General features: G+C 40.8%; 1 protein-coding gene across 1 annotated transcript in view; it reads left to right on the forward strand.

Moving 5' to 3' along the window:
• The window catches only part of STX12 (syntaxin 12), a 44,098-nt gene extending 33,950 nt beyond the window's left edge, over positions 1 to 10,148 (forward strand). The window contains exons 6-9 of the mRNA XM_045476276.1: positions 903 to 1,008; positions 5,709 to 5,781; positions 7,013 to 7,095; positions 8,641 to 10,148. Coding sequence (XP_045332232.1) covers positions 903 to 1,008; positions 5,709 to 5,781; positions 7,013 to 7,095; positions 8,641 to 8,733 — 355 coding nt within the window. The 3' untranslated portion in view covers positions 8,734 to 10,148. The remainder of the gene's footprint in view (positions 1 to 902; positions 1,009 to 5,708; positions 5,782 to 7,012; positions 7,096 to 8,640) is intronic.
• The last annotated feature ends 5,998 nt before the right edge of the window (positions 10,149 to 16,146 follow it).

The raw sequence follows: 16,146 nt of genomic DNA on the forward strand, positions 1-16,146 counted from the left end.
AACAATTTGCACCTGAAAGACATCTTCTTTTTTCACTTCTCCAAACTGAATTAACCAACTGCATAGAAATGTATTTGTGGTATTCAGAACTTAAAATGCTTTATCATAGGTACGTATCTGTCTCTCCCCACTACACTGTGAGCACCTCAAAGGTGTGCCTGGTGGGATCTATTTTATTCAGTTTTGTATCTCTAGCGCATGGAGGAAACCCTTTAAATACTGTGGAGATGATGTCTGATTTATGCCTACTATTGGGAAAATGCTTAATACTGGATTTCCAAAGTGTTTTATGTCTAGTATAATATGTAGTGTGCCTTTTTTCTAAATATGGTACCTGAAAAGAAGAGTTAAAACATTTCACTAGCTTTTTATTTTAGTTTTCTTTTGAGAGACATTTAACCCAAAGCATAACCTCAAGGAATTTTCTGAAAGCCAGAGGATGTGATTCTGTTAGACAAATTGGAAAAGCACTGACAGATCGCTTAGCCTGCTCTCCTCCACCCATTTAGTACCCGGGAGACCAACACAGCTTGTACTTTGAGAGGGGATGGGCCAGTATGCTTCATTGACTTCAAGTCTCTGTCCGCTTTCCTTGTCTAGTAAGCCCTGGCAAGACTGCAGAATGTGTACCCCCAGCTGGAAAACAGCAAGGAGTCCCGTCCCTTATAATCCTGCTTCATCTCTGTTTTGCCCATGGGAGCTGAGACTTTGTTTTCTTGGTGTTATCAGCTCTTCGCCTCCAGATAGGAAGAACATGGCCCTCAAGGACTTTGTATTGATACCAGAGGCCTTCGAGCCCTAGTAGTGTCCTTGGATAGGCTCTGCTGGTAGTCGAGATGTTGTAAGCGTCTCATGTACACCTTAGAGAGGAGGAATCAACTAATGTGCTTGTCTCCTTGCAGCCATGAGGAGTGGAACCAGATGCAGAGCCAGGAGGATGAGGTGGCCATCACTGAACAGGATCTGGAACTTATTAAAGAGAGAGAAACAGCAATTCGGCAGCTGGAGGTGAGAGCCAGGTTGTGTTGTTTGTTTGATTCTGTGTATCTGCACTCTAACCCACCTGGATTTTCTCTCAGTGATTATGAAAAAGCATGAAATGAGTCCTTATGTGATTTGTATATTATATCTCAGTGTAATCATGGCGAATTTGAACTACTCTTATGACAGTACCGGCCACGGTGCCCAAAAAGACTCAAATCCTTTCTTCAATTACCATATCTTACATGGTGTCCACGAGAATGACAGAGCAAGGCATGAAGAACAGAGCAAGGCAAACATATATTTTATTGCTCGTTAATACTTTGCCCCTAGACCTCTGTGTCAACTTCTAGATCAGGTAGGAGTCTATGGAGAGAGCTCCTTTGCTTAATCTGAGTACCTCAGAATAAAGGCAGACCAAAAAGTTTGCTTAATTTTTGTGCCTCCCAAAGTCCAGTCCCAGGTTGTGGATATGAGTTCAGTGCAGAGAAACAGGAACAGTTTTTGAGGTGGGGGTTGAGGGAAAGGTCTCGAGGCCTTTCTTACCTGATTTTCAGGTTAACCTTAACTTATGTAATGACCAGCATATTCTTTTTTTTTTTTTTATGTTTATTTATTTTTGAGAGAGAGAGAGAGAGAGAGAGCATGAGCACACACAAGTTGGGGAAGGGCAGAGAGAAAGGGGGACAGAAGATCTGAAGCAGGCTCCGCACTGACAGCAGAGAACCAGTGTGGGGTTCGAACTCACAAACTGGGAGATCATGACCAGAGCCAAAGTCGGATGCTCAACCAACTGAGCCACCCACAGCAACCCCATGACCAGTATATTCTTAAACTTAAGGAGTTTTCTCCTCCACGCAGCTAGAAGACTGCCATCCCTGGGGGCAGTGGGGAGAGGGGGGCTGTAGAGAGGAGAAACTTGGAGCGCCTCTATAATCTTCATCTGTGGCAGTGGCTCTGAACTCTGACTGTACCTTAGTGTCACTTGAAGATTTTTTTTCCAAATGCTCAGCTGTCCTCCCTTACCCACCAACTATTAGTTTCGATTTTGTGAAATTCCTATTTTTTGTATGTTAAAAATGGGCAGATATTCACATGAGGCCCTGGGCATGGATGTTTTTTTTTTTTTTTTACAAACCTACCAGGTGATTATAATGGACATTCAGGGTAGAGACTCACTGCCCTAGAGACCATTGGTGTTTGTGTTTATTTTTTTTTAATGTTTATTTATTTTTGAGAGAGAAAGCATGAGCAGGGAAAGGGCAGAGAGAGAGAGAAAAAGAGGATCCGAAGCAGACTCTGGGCTGACAGCAGAGGACCCAGTGTGGGGCACGAACTCACAAACTGAGAGATCATGACCTGACCCAAAATTGGACACCCAACCAGGCGCTCCTGTGTTTTATTTATATATATACACACACACACACACACACACACGTGTGTGTGTGTGTGTGTGTGTGTATATTTAAAATAAGATATTTATATATATTTAATATATATTTATATATATATTTAAAATAAAAATATATGTGTATATATATATATTAAATATTTATTTTTGAGAGAAAGACAGAGTATAAGTGGGGGAGGGGCAGAGAGAGAGGAAAACACAGGATCCAAAGCAGGCTCCAGGCTCTGAGCTGTCAGCACAAAGCCTGACATGGGGCTTGAACTCATGAATGGTGAGATTGTGACCTGAACCGAAGTTGGAAGCTTAAGTGACTGAGCCACACACACACACGTATATAATTTTTACTAATTTTTATTTGTAATTTTTTTCACTTTTTTATTTTCTTTTTTAATTTTTTTTAAGCGTCTGTGTTGAGATGGAACAATTCATCCTCAACTGTGATGATTTTATTGTCTTCAAAGATGTCTTATTTTTTTCTCTTTTTCACCTACTACAACTAATCATCAACTTGGTTCTCTGACATTAGAAATACTGTTCTAGCAGAGAGTCGAGTGAGACATGGAGCTAAGGAAAGGAGTGTAAGGTGGTAGATGTCAGGAGCATAGTGGGCACTTGACAGATTCAGGAACATTAAGTCCAAATGCCTTAACTGGGGCTGGGTTTTCCTCTCCAGTCATTTCCTACATCTACTGTACAAACCCTATTCTTTTTTCTTTTTTTAAGTTTATTTATTCATTTTGAGAGAGAGCGTGCGTGCATGCGCGCGCACACACACACACGCACACACGCACACAAGTGGGGGAGGGGCAGAGAGAGAGGGAGAGAGAGAATCCCAAGCAGGCTCTGCACCATCAGTGCTGAGCCCAATGCAGGACTCAAACCCACGAACCATGAGATTGTGACCTGAGCCAAAGTTGGACACTTAACGGGCTGAACCACCAGGTGCCCCACAAACCCTATTCTAATGGAAAAACAACACAGTGTTGTGTCTCCTCGACTCTCACACTGCACTTCTAACATTTCTGGCCACCAAACGTGGGCTTTATCCACATGAAGCAATTCTGTAACACCAGCTGGGTGTTTTACAATTTAACCCAATTCTGACACTATCTACCTGGAGTTAGCATCAGATCCCACAGGTTAAGGGCTCAATCCCACAAGACTGCATCCTCTCCACAGCTTGGGAAGCCAGTTGTAAGTCTAGGTTGTTACCTGTGCTTCTGACAGGCTGTCAATTGGAGGTTCTCATGGCCTTGGCTTTGATTAATTTGCTAGAGCAGCTTAGAGCTTAGGAAAACAGTAGGTTACTGCTTTATCATAAAAGGTTACAGCTCAGGAGTAGCCAGATGAAGAGATACACAGGGGAATGGGTGTGGAGCTTCCATGCCATCTCCATGTGCACCACTCTCCCAGGACCCCTGTGCTCACCAACCCAGCAGTGTTCTCAGTCCTGCCATTTAGTATTTTTGTGGAGGCTTCGTTATGTAGGCATGGTTGATTAAATCATTGGCTATTGGTGGTTGAGTCAACCTCCAGCCCCTCTGATGAGAAGATTGGTTCCCCTGGCAACCAGCCCCCATCCTGAGGGGCTTTCCAAAAGCCTTGTTCTTTTTTTTTTTTTTTAATTTTTTTTTTTTTTAACGTTTATTTATTTTTGAGACAGAGAGAGACAGCATGAACGAGGAGGGTCAGAGAGAGAGAGGGAGACACAGAATCTGAAGCAGGCTCCAGGCTCTGAGTGGTCAGCACAGAGCCCGACGGGGGGCTCGAACTCACGGACCGCGAGATCATGACCTGAGCCGAAGTCGGCCGCCTAACCGACTGAGCCACCCAGGCGCCCCCAAAAGCCTTGTTCTTAACATAAGCTCAGGTGTGGTTGAAAGGGGTTTCTTATGAATAACGAGAGATAATTTTCTCTCTCTTATCACTCAGGAAATTTCAAGGGTTTTAACAGCTCTGCTCCAGGAACAGGATGAAGACTAAATATATACTTCTTATTATAAATCACAATTGCATACCTGTGTTGTAACCAAACTGGGCTCTTTGCTCTTTAACTCTGTTAACTTTTTGTTTATATGGCTTCTCTTTTGCTTTAAGGTACAACTCAAGTCCTACTTTTTCTGCAAGCCTTTCTCTACACTCCTTACTGTACTATTTACTAATCACTTCCTATATAATGACTTATAAAGAAAAGTACTGATCCCACCCCCTTCCATCCCACCCCAGTAGCTAGTCAGTCTTTCTGTATCTACAGCAACTAGCAGACTGTCCCAACTACAGTAGACTCTTAGCAAGTAATTGAGGTTTTGAGGTGCTGGTAAGAACTAGTCTTGCTAAGCTATGATTAGGAAGTCATGGCTTTCAAGGCATTGTTTTTTATCGTGCCATTCAGAAAAGCAGTATATTGCAATTGAAAGAGCCTGGACTTGGGGCACCTGGATGGCTCAGTCAGGTAGGCGTCCGACTCTTGATCTCAGCTTAGGTCTTGATCTCAGAGTCATGAGTTCGAGCCTCGTGATAGGCTCCATACTGGGCTCCGCGGAGCCTACTTATAAGGAAAAAAAAAAAAAAAAAAAGCGTAGGCTGTAGAGATATTCTGGCCCCAACGCTTAGTTTCCTCACTGACCAGCTTTGTGACCAGTTATATAACCTCTCTGAGCCTTATTATCCTCAGAGATACTTGACTTCATACAGTTACTGAATAGTTAATGTAAATATCATAGAGGCATAGTAACATAATAAAAATATCACGAACTTTTCGTTCTCAGCTCTGCCACTAGCTATCTTTGAGACCTCGGGACAAGTCATAAACCTCTCTGAGCCCCAGTTTTCTGTACAATGGGGATAATATATGTTTCATTTTGTTGTCATGGGTACCAACTAAGTAATGATTGATAATAGCTAACACTTATGAAATGCTTATCACACAGTTCTGAGAACTTTATATCAATTTATTTAGTACTTCTGTGCTTTAGTATGAGATGGGTACCGTCATTATCCACATTTTAGAGGGGCTGGCCCAAAATGGTACAAGACTGTGGAGGATTAAATTCACACAGCAAGACTGTGGGTCCTCTCTAGCTGACATTCAGACTCTAAGAGTCTGTGCTGAATTATCTACCTGGTATAGTTCTTGGCACATAGTAGGCATTTAGTAAATGTTAATTAACATTATTTTCATTTTCAGTTTGTGGAGAAAGCATGATTTATGAGCCTTAGAAACACGTGTTATGTTTATAGCCAAAATTTTAGCTAAGTAGAGGAACTGAATTGTCTAACATGTTGCCTAATATTAATTATTTTTTGTGTTCCTTAGGCTGACATTTTGGATGTCAATCAGATATTTAAAGATTTGGCCATGATGATCCATGATCAGGGTGATCTAATTGGTATGTATCATTGATACCTTTACCATAAGGTGAGTTAATAGTAGTATTTGTGTATGAGGAAGTCAGTAAGATGTGTCTTAGGAATTTAGGAATGCCATTTAAAAATTATTAAATTTGGGGCACCTGGGTGGCTCAGTCGGTTGGGCATCCGACTTCAGCTCAGGTCATGATCTCATGGTTCACGAGTTTGAGCCCCGCATTGGGCTCTGTGCTGACAGCTCAGAGCCTGGAGCCTGCTTCAGATTCTGTGTCTCCCTCTCTTTCTCTGCCCCTCCCCTGCTGGCACTCTGTCTCTGTCTCTCAAAAATGAATAAATGTTTAAAAAAATTTTTTTTAATAAATAAAAATTAAAATTATTAATTCATTTTCTTAGCCCTTTTCTTATAGTGTCAAATGTAGATGCAAAAGTGAGACCCCCGTGAGTACTCAGCTCAACTTGCCATAGCCTCTTTTTATATTTATTTATTTATTTATTTATTTATTTATTTATTTATTTATTTTTTAATGTTTGTTTATTTTTGAGAGAGAGAGAGAGACAGAATGTGATCAGGAGAGGAGCAGAGAGAGAAGGAGACACAGAATCCGAAACAGGCTCCAGGCTCTGAGCTGTCAGCACAGAGCCCGACTCGGGTCTCGAACTCACAAACCGTGAGATCATGACCTGAGCCAAAGCCGGACGCTCAACCGACTGAGCCACCCAGGCGCCCCTCCATAGCCTCTTTTTAAGTCTTTGGCTGTTTAGGAAAATAGCTGTTGGCTTCCCAGCTTTTATCTCCAGAAACTTGCACAATTTTGGGATTAGTAACTCTTTTTTTAAGCTTTTTTATTTGGAAATAATTTCAAGTTTAGAAAAGTTGCAAAAATAAAAATACTACAGGAACTCTTTTGTAACCTTTACCCGGATTTACCTCTTAATAACGTTCTACCCCATTTGCTTTATATTTGCTCTAAGTCTTTCTCTCTAAATATATATGTGTATACACGATTTTTTCTGAAGCATTTGTGGGTCAGTTGCATACTTCATAATCCTTTACCACAAAAAGAGTTCAGTATTTATTTCCAAAGAATAGAGCTTATTCTCTTACCCAGTTAGTAACTTTTGATTTCATGGCTGGATAGCTGGATAGATGGTGGTCAAACCAGAACCCACAATATCAGGAGTGTGTTTAATTTGCCATCTTGAAACATCGAGTGTGGTAAAATCATCCACTACCCTTCTTTTTCTTTGCAGACAGCATAGAAGCCAATGTGGAAAGCTCAGAGGTACATGTAGAAAGAGCCACTGATCAGTTACAGCGAGCTGCCTACTATCAGGTAAAAGCAGGTACCAAAGAAAGTCACTGTGCTGCAGATTTATGGGCCATCACAGCTCATTGACACGTTCAGAACAGCTGCAGCCTTTTGCCTGTTAGGTTTGAGCTGGAGGCAAGTGGTCATAATAGCTGTCCCAGTTCTGTTTTTAGTATTTTCCTCCACAGAGAAATCTACAAAAAGACATCAAACCTTGAATAAACTTACACAGGAGCTTCACTGCTACGAGGCTAACCCCATAAGGTAGCATGATACCTAAATCTGGCATAAGGCTAATTTTATATTCTGAGCAGCTAATATTTGTTTCGATTAGTATAGTAATAGGTACAAAGTAGGACTTTGCAGATACTTTGTTGACTGTTGCCACAGAGGATGGACATAAAATCAATTCCAGCTGCTATTTGTGAATCATTAGGGGTTTATCATTTGGGGTTCTTTTTCTATGAATAAGTAGAAGTTAATTGTTGTACTTTGTATGAAATGATACTCTTTTACATATTAGCTGAAACTCCGGATTTGTGACATTTATCTGGATCTTTGTCTCAAACACGCTGAAGGAGCTACTGTTCATTTCCTCTCTGTTTGGTGCTATATCGCTTTTTAGAAATAGACAGCATTTCAGCCATTTTCCATGTTCCTGGGTTAGTTATATTTTACCCAGAAATGTTCTTAAAGAAATCTGTATTTATTTTATTTATTTATTTATTTATTTTTTTAATTTTTTTTTTTTCAACGTTTATTTATTTTTGGGACAGAGAGAGACAGAGCATGAACGGGGGAGGGGCAGAGAGAGAGGGAGACACAGAATCGGAAACAGGCTCCAGGCTCTGAGCCATCAGCCCAGAGCCCGACGCGGGGCTCGAACTCACGGACCGCGAGATCGTGACCTGGCTGAAGTCGGACGCTTAACCGACTGCGCCACCCAGGCGCCCCAAGAAATCTGTATTTAATAATAGTGTTTCCTTTTAAAAACTGAGTGATGGCAACTTTAGTGTCAAACAGTAAAGGAATTATGAAGTAAATTACACACATCCACTCAATATTATATTGTGTGGGAATTAAATTTTTATACTAAAATGTTAAGTGAGAAAAACATCATACAGTATGATCCCAATTCTGTCAAATAACGATATGCATCAATAAAAAAGATCATAAGGAAATAGAATCAAAATGTCAGCAGTTTTATCCGTAGGTGATTACTTTCTTTCTGCTTGTCTGTATTTTTTACAACAAATATAAAATTTTATAACAGGCATAAAACGTTTATTAAAATACACATGCACAAGTAACTTATTTTATTACAACTAATGCCTAGCAGCAGAGGTATAAACAATCCCTTTGCAAAAATGTATTAGGAATTAGAACTTGTACTGTTGCCTCCTGCTGCTGATAACTGTCGAGATTTGGGGCATGCCTCTCTCCGTATTCATGCATGGATAGAATTCATTTTGAATTACAAGGAGGCAGATTTATGAAACACCTTGGCGTCTTAGATAAGAAGAATTTTACTTGTTTCACGAGTGTCTCCTTACCTATTTTTCTCCTCAGAAAAAATCTCGCAAGAAGATCTGTATCCTGGTGCTTGTCCTGTCAGTGATTATTGTAATCTTGGTACTTATTATCTGGCAAATTTATAAATGAAGTGATTGCCTCAGAGCCGCCTTCTGCTGAGCTGTTTTCAAGGGCACGTGCTTCATGGAGTCTTGCCAGAACAAACTGATCACAAGAAGAGAGCATACACAAGAATGTCCTGTAATAATTTAGTTAGAAAATAACTACTAACTAGTCCTTGGAATTAGTGACCTATGGAGACAGTATTTATCAATTTACGTATACATTTTATTGATTTCTCAAATTCAGAATTAATTTATGTGGATTTTGCTTTCTCTTGTGTTCTGATCACCCTTCATCCCAAATGTTTACTGAAAATTCCATTCTAGATGTTCTTGTTTTGACAAGTGACACTACAGTCTTGTAATACTGTCATTTTGTGTGTATACTAGATTCACCTTTTTACTAGCAACTGAGATAGAATTTCTTTCTGACACCCAGCGCAGCGGAGTCTGTGAGAAACTATATTATAAGCCAGTACTTTTTATTATTTAACATTTTAATTTGAATTCCCAAGAAGCCTATTCTCTTTCTGCTTGGAAAGATTATGACAGTGTATTTAACTGGAAAGTGAAACACTGCACATTTGATCCAGATTAAAAGTGTCTATGTGAGCTGGCCACTTATTGGGGTTCCTGTTAGTGGGGCTTAAAGTTTACTTTATTATTTCCTCATGTCATCCGCAGCAGTTCATCTGTACACACACTAAGATAAGAGGTTAATTTAATTAACATTACTGTGCTCTCTGGGGTCCCTCTCCCCATGTCTGTATAGAAAGGGAGAATTAGACAAAGCATGCTTTTGGAAAGCAAATAGGAATTGTTTGGAATGATTTAGACTTTTTGTTGTTGTTCACTTGTGGTTCTACATTCCTGGCGAATGATGAATGTTGCTGTCAAAAGGCTGCCCCTTACCCATGAGGGTTGCTGGCCGTTTGATGGCAGGAAGATTTTTAAAGGCTAGACTGAAGTTGGTTTAAAATTTATTTCCATGAACCTGGTGATACAGAAAAGGTTCATTTTTGTAAATAATACTGGTTTGGAATAGTGATGTTAGACTTACCCTAATTTATGAACAAGAGATTAATCTCCATGTGTAGTTTTAGACAAAAAAAAAAAAAAAAAAAAAATGTTTCAATAAAAGATTGCTGTCTTGAATTATAAATGTTGTCCACTTCCCTTTTCCACACAGGTCTAGAGAAGTTAAAGGGAATGTAATTTCTGTAGACTCACACATAAATGTGTTTTGGGCCAATTTCAGTTCATCCTTTAGTGAATTAGAGGATTGGGCTACCCTGGATATATTTATATTCATTTCTTCCACTCCCTTTAATGTTAATCTCCTTTTACCAAACTAATGTGAATAGTAGGGAAACAAGGGCCCAGATGCCTAAGTTTCTTTGTACTCTTGCACTCCTTAATACAAATAAACATTTTAAAAACTTTTGTAGTAAGTTTTTATGAGTTAACGTCCTGATGCGGTAGCTATGAGGTTATGTGCTGTCCTGAGAAACGTTGAGACCCGCAAGAAACTGGAGATCGGGTGAGGGCTGGTTTGGAGGTGGAATAAGGGCCGCTGCTGCCCATTCCTTGAAAAACAGAATGGAGCTACTGCGGTGTCAGTGGCCCAAGCGGCAGCTTCAGGGCTAATTGCTTGGTTCTACAATCATGGCCCCTTCAGCTCCAGATTAAAGCTGGACTCGGATGCATCATTTGTAACATTTCAGGCAAGAAAACATTCTTGATTGTGAAAAACAATTTCAGTTTGGGTTAAATGAAGCTATCATAGTTCTGTTCTATAATACTATGTAATCTAGTGGTCGTGGTACCTAGTGGTCATGGGTAGCAAATATGACCTTGGCTAGAATTCAAATGGCCTGGAGTTTGTGGTAGTTGCCAAGAGGTTGTGGTAGGTGGTCTTAATAAACGTGTTCACAGAATCCTTATCTGTGCCTTGTTTGTCTTTGGGGGGGGTAGGAAGGGGGCATCATGGTCTAGGATGGTGGTTCTTAACCATGGCTTCCCATCAGAAACTAAAAAATACTGATACCTAGGTGCCCCTGCCACAAGATTCTAATTCAGTTAGCCCGGAGTATATATAGCCTGGGCATTTAAAAGCTCTAGATAATTCTCATGTGTAACCATGGTTGAGAACCATTAGTTTGGAGGTCAAAAACTAGACGAGTGGGGTGCCCGGGTGGCTCAGTCGGTTAAGTGTCCGACTCTTGATTCCTGCTCAGGTCATGATCTCACAGTTCATGGGTTTGAGCCCCATGTCAGGCTCTGCACTGGTAGGGCAGAGCCTACTTGGGATCTTCTCTCTTTCTCTGCTCCTCCCTTGCTCGCTCGCTCTCTCTCTCTCTCTCTCTCTCAAAATAAATAAACTTAACAAATGGGGGCACCTGGGTGGCTCAGTCAGTTAAGCCTCTGACTTCGGCTCAGGTCATGATCTCACAGTTTGTGAGTTTGAGCCCCACATCGGGCTCTGCACTGACAGCTCGGAGCCTGGAGCCTGCTTCCGATTCTGTGTCTCCCTCTCTGCTCCTCCCCTGCACATGCTCTGTCTCTCTCTCTCTCTCTCAAAAACATTAAAAACAAACAAACAAAAACCCTCAGACCGGAGTACAGAAAAACTGAAGAATCTTGGCTCTGCCATTAAATCGCTGTAGTTATTTGGACAAGTCTTTTAACGTATGAGCCCCAAGTTTTCTCAGTACCTCTCTTCTAGCTGTACAATTTTCTGATTATAAGGATCACAGGGGTTTGGCCTGAACATAACAAATTGTTCGCCCCTGTATTATTCTCATTTTCTCTTCCCCTTTCTCCTTCCTTTATGGAATGTTCTAGAAACACTAAGCAGATCTACCATTCTCTCAAGTGAATTAAAACTGTAGTACTATGTAGGGTAAAGTAGAAATGTCATTCTGGGCCCTTCATCTGGGAATGCTCCAGAACAAGAACTTGGTAGCGGCTAGACTCCTGCTTTCAGAGAATGTTGTGTCTTGTCTTGTTTTGCTAAGGGGTGGTGATACACTGCCTTCTACCATTGGACAAAAATATCAAATTGGAATTACCATTGCATCAGTGCAAAGTAAAACACCCTAAGTGTCCTCCATTCATTTTTTAAATTGAAGCATAATTGACCTACAATATTCTAAGTTTCAGGTATATAACATAGTGATTTGATATCTGTGTACATTATGAAATGGTCACCACAAAGGTACCGTTACCACCTGTCACCAAAGGTTTTTTTTAATGTTTATTTTAGAGAGTGTGTGTGTGTGAGAGAGAGAGAGAGAGGGCGGGGAAGGGACAGAGAGAGAGGGAGACAGAGGATCTGAAGCAGGCACTGTGCTGACAGCAGAGGGCCTGATGGGGGGCTTGAACTCACGAAGTAGAGATCATGACCTAAGCCAAAGTTGGACACTTAACCATCTGAGCCACCCTGGTGACCCAAACAAAATTTTTACGTTATCAACAATATTATCTGTGCTATGTATTCTATCCCCATGATTTATTTTATAACTGGCAGTTTGTACCTCTTAATCCCCTTCACCTATTATGCATACCCACAACCCCTCGCCACTCTGGTAACCTGCAGTTTGTTCCCTGTATATAGGAGTCTGTTTCTATTTTGTTTTCTTTGTTCATTTTTTTTGTTTTCTAGATTCCATATAAGTGAAATCATATAGTATTTATCTTTCTCTGACTTGTTTAATTTAGCATAATACCCTCCACATCTGTGTTGTTGCAAATAGCAAGCTTTCATGTTTTGTGTGTGGCTGAGTAATATTCGTGTGTGCGTGTGTGTGTGTGTGTGTGTGTGTGTGTGTACACATACCCCATCTTTATTCATTTATCAATGGACACTTGGGTTGCTTCCATATCTTGGCCATTGTAAATAATGTGATTAACATAGGCGTACATACGTGTTTTTGAATTAGTGTTTTCATTTTTTTCAGATAAATACCTAGAAGTGAAATTGCTGGATCATATGGTAGTTCTATTTTTTTTTTTCCTATTTTTAATTTTTTTGAGGAACCTCCATACTGTTTTCCATAGAGGCTATACCAATGTATGCCCCCACCAACAGTGCATAAGGGTTCACTTTTCTCCACATTTTCACCAACATTTGCTATTTCTTGTCTTTTGGGGACTAGCCATTCTGACAGGTGTGAGGTGATATCTCATTGTGGTATTGTTTTGTATTTCCCTGATGATTAGTGATGTTGAGCATCTTTTCATGTTGACCAGCTGCATGTGTTCTTAGAAAATGTCTAGTCATGGGGCACCTGGGTGGCTCAGTCGGTTACGCGTCCGACTTTGACTCAGGTCATGATCTCATGGTCCGTAAGTTCGAGCCCCGCATCAGGCTCTGTGCTGACTGCTTGCTCAGAGCCTGGAGCCTGCTTCCGATTCTGTGTCTCCTTCTCTCTCTGCCCCTCCCCCACTCACACTTTGTCTCACTCTGTTTCTCAAAAATAAATAAATGTAAAAAAATTTTTTTAAAATGTCTAGTCAGGTCCTCTGCCCATTTTATAATTGAAAAAAATTTATATTGCGTTGCATGAGTTCTTTATATATTTTGGATGTTAACCCCATATTGGATACATCATTAGCAAATATCTTCTCTCATTCAGTAGGTTGCCTTTCATTGTATTGATGATTTCCTTCACTGTATGAAAACTTTTTAGTTTGATATAGTGACATTTGTTTATTTTGCTTTTGTTGTCCTTGCCTGAGGAAACAGGCTAAAGTCAATGTCAAAGAGCTTACTGCCTGTTTTCTTCTAGGAGTTTTATGTTTCAAGTCTTATATTTAAGTCTTTAACCACACTTTGAGTTTATTTTAATATATAAGAGAGTCTGGTTTTGCCGATACCACTAATTGAAAAGACTTTTTCTCCATTATATATTCTTGCCTCCTTTGTTATCGACTAATTGACCGTGTAAGTAGTAGTTTTTCTTTGGACTCTCTATTCTGTTACATTGATCCGTGTGTCTATTTTTGTGCCAGTACCATACTGTTTGGATTACTATAGCTTTGTAGAGTTTGACATCCAGAAGAATGATACTTCCAGCTTTGTTCTTTTTGTTCTTCTTTTTAAAAACTCCATTCTTGGGGCGCCTGGGTGGCTTGGTCGGTTAAGCGTCCGACTTTGGGACTTCGGCTCAGGTCATGATCTCACGGCCCGTGAGTTCGAGCCCCGCGTCGGGCTCTGTGCTGACCGCTCAGAGCCTGCAGCCTGTTTCAGATTCTGTGTCTCCCTCTGTCTCTGCCCCTCCCCTGTTCATGCTCTGTCTCTCTCTGTCTCAAAAATAAATAAACGTTAAAAAAAAAATTAAAAAAAAAAAAAACTCCATTCTTTTTTAGGGGCGCTTGGCTGGCTCAGTTGGTGAAGCGTGTGACTCTTGATCTCAGGGTGGTGAATTTGAGTTCCACGTTGGGTGTAGAGATTACTAAAAAACAAAATTAAAAGGGGCACCCCGGTGGCTCAGTTGGTTGAGCATTTGACTTCAGCTCAGGTCATGATCTCACAGTTTGGTTCATGAGTTCAAACCCTGCACTGGGCTCACTGCTGTCAGCATGGAGCCCGCTTCAGATCCTCTGTCCCCTGCTTGCGTTCTCTCTCTCAAAAATAAATAAAACATTTGAAAAAATAATAAAATCTTTTAAGAAATCTATTCTCTTTTTTCTTCTTATCCAGAGGCTATCTTTAATCATGGGCATGAAGCTTTTGCTTGTGATCACTAAATGCAGACCAAAACCCAACTCAGATTTCAGTCTATCCTGTTTCCTAAGGCTAAGACTCACTTGCTTCTCCCTGCTTTTCTAAGTATGTTAAGGGTATCCCTAGGTTTCACAGGATTTTTCAGTATTGCTTTACAGTGCTATGAAATATGACTACTTTATAGATTCTCCATTTAATCAGGATAGAGTTTGAAAGGTGTTGATACCCAACCTCTGAACCTACTTTTAGGCCAAATGAGTAGTTCATTTTAGTACTTCTCCAAGATGAAATTTGATTAACAATGTAGCACCTAATTTTTAAGGGATAAACTTGCAATGATAGGATTTTTAATGTTGGACTGTGATTATGGACCAAGTTTTTACCAGTCCACGGAGAAATGAGAAAAATGATGTAGTGGGCTTTTTCAAGTACCATCTTTGAGTCTGAGATGATCTTTCCCACTTTTTAAAAAGGATATTTCAAGATTGTAAAAATGAAAAGGTGATGTCACAAGTCTTAATTTTTAAATCTCCTTAATTGGCAAAATAAAAGTTGACACCTGGTATTATTTATTCCCCGCCCCTGGTCCATGACCTCTCTGATGTCTGTGAGACATTCATCTAGACCAGCCCCATCACTTTACAGTTGAAGAAAGTTGGGCCAGGAATGGCAGTCTAATACAGGAATTTAAAAGCTTGAAGAGGGGCGCCTGGGTGGCGCAGTCGGTTAAGCGTCCAACTTCAGCCAGGTCACGGTCTCGCGGTCCGTGAGTTCGAGCCCCGCGTCGGGCTCTGGGCTGACGGCTCAGAGCCTGGAGCCTGTTTCCGATTCTGTGTCTCCCTCTGTCTCTGCCCCTCCCCCGTTCATGCTCTGTCTCTCTCTGTCCCCCCAAAAATAAATAAACGTTGAGAAAAAAAAAAAAAAAAAAAAAGCTTGAAGAAGTGCTCTACATGTGCGTGGTCATTTGTGGCATAATGTTTGAGCCCTTACTACTAGTAATTTCCTATGCTAAATATAAATTTTGTATGCTTCTTGTCTGTTTTTTTTTTTCAATGTTTATTTTATTTTTGGGACAGAGAGAGACAGAGCATGAACAGGGGAGGGGCAGAGAGAGGGGGAGACACAGAATCGGAAACAGGCTCCAGGCTCTGAGCCATCAGCCCAGAGCCCGACGCGGGGCTCGAACTCACGGACCGCGAGATCGTGACCTGGCTGAAGTCGGACGCTTAACCGACTGCGCCACCCAGGCGCCCCTTCTTGTCTGTTTTTTATGGATTCGGAAATGGAGGCATAGTAAGTAACCTGCCCACAGGCACACAGTTTAGGAACGATGGAGCCAGGATTTGATCCCAAGCACTCAGGCTTTGAAACCACACCTTGAAACACTCCACTGTGTCTGTGTATCATGGATACAACTATCCTGCTCACCTCTTTCATGAAGCATTCTCTGGAAGTATGGAGTAGTGGCAATTTCTGCCCAACTTTTCAAGAACATCTTTTCTTCGTTCAGGACCCTGTGAACTTTTCATTCACCACTCTGCTAAACGAAGCCTCCTGTCTGTATTATCTATACACCAACACAATTTTTTTTCAATGTCCCCATTTGATCACTCACAAAGATGTTTTAAGAAAGTTTTCTGACCTGAATATCCTCCTAATTGTCTTTAGGTTCTATTCTAAGGAGGTCTCAGAGTCTAAGAAATTAATCTTAGT

Source organism: Leopardus geoffroyi, chromosome C1, assembly GCF_018350155.1.
Source record: "Leopardus geoffroyi isolate Oge1 chromosome C1, O.geoffroyi_Oge1_pat1.0, whole genome shotgun sequence".
NCBI classification, from domain to species: Eukaryota; Metazoa; Chordata; class Mammalia; order Carnivora; family Felidae; genus Leopardus; species Leopardus geoffroyi.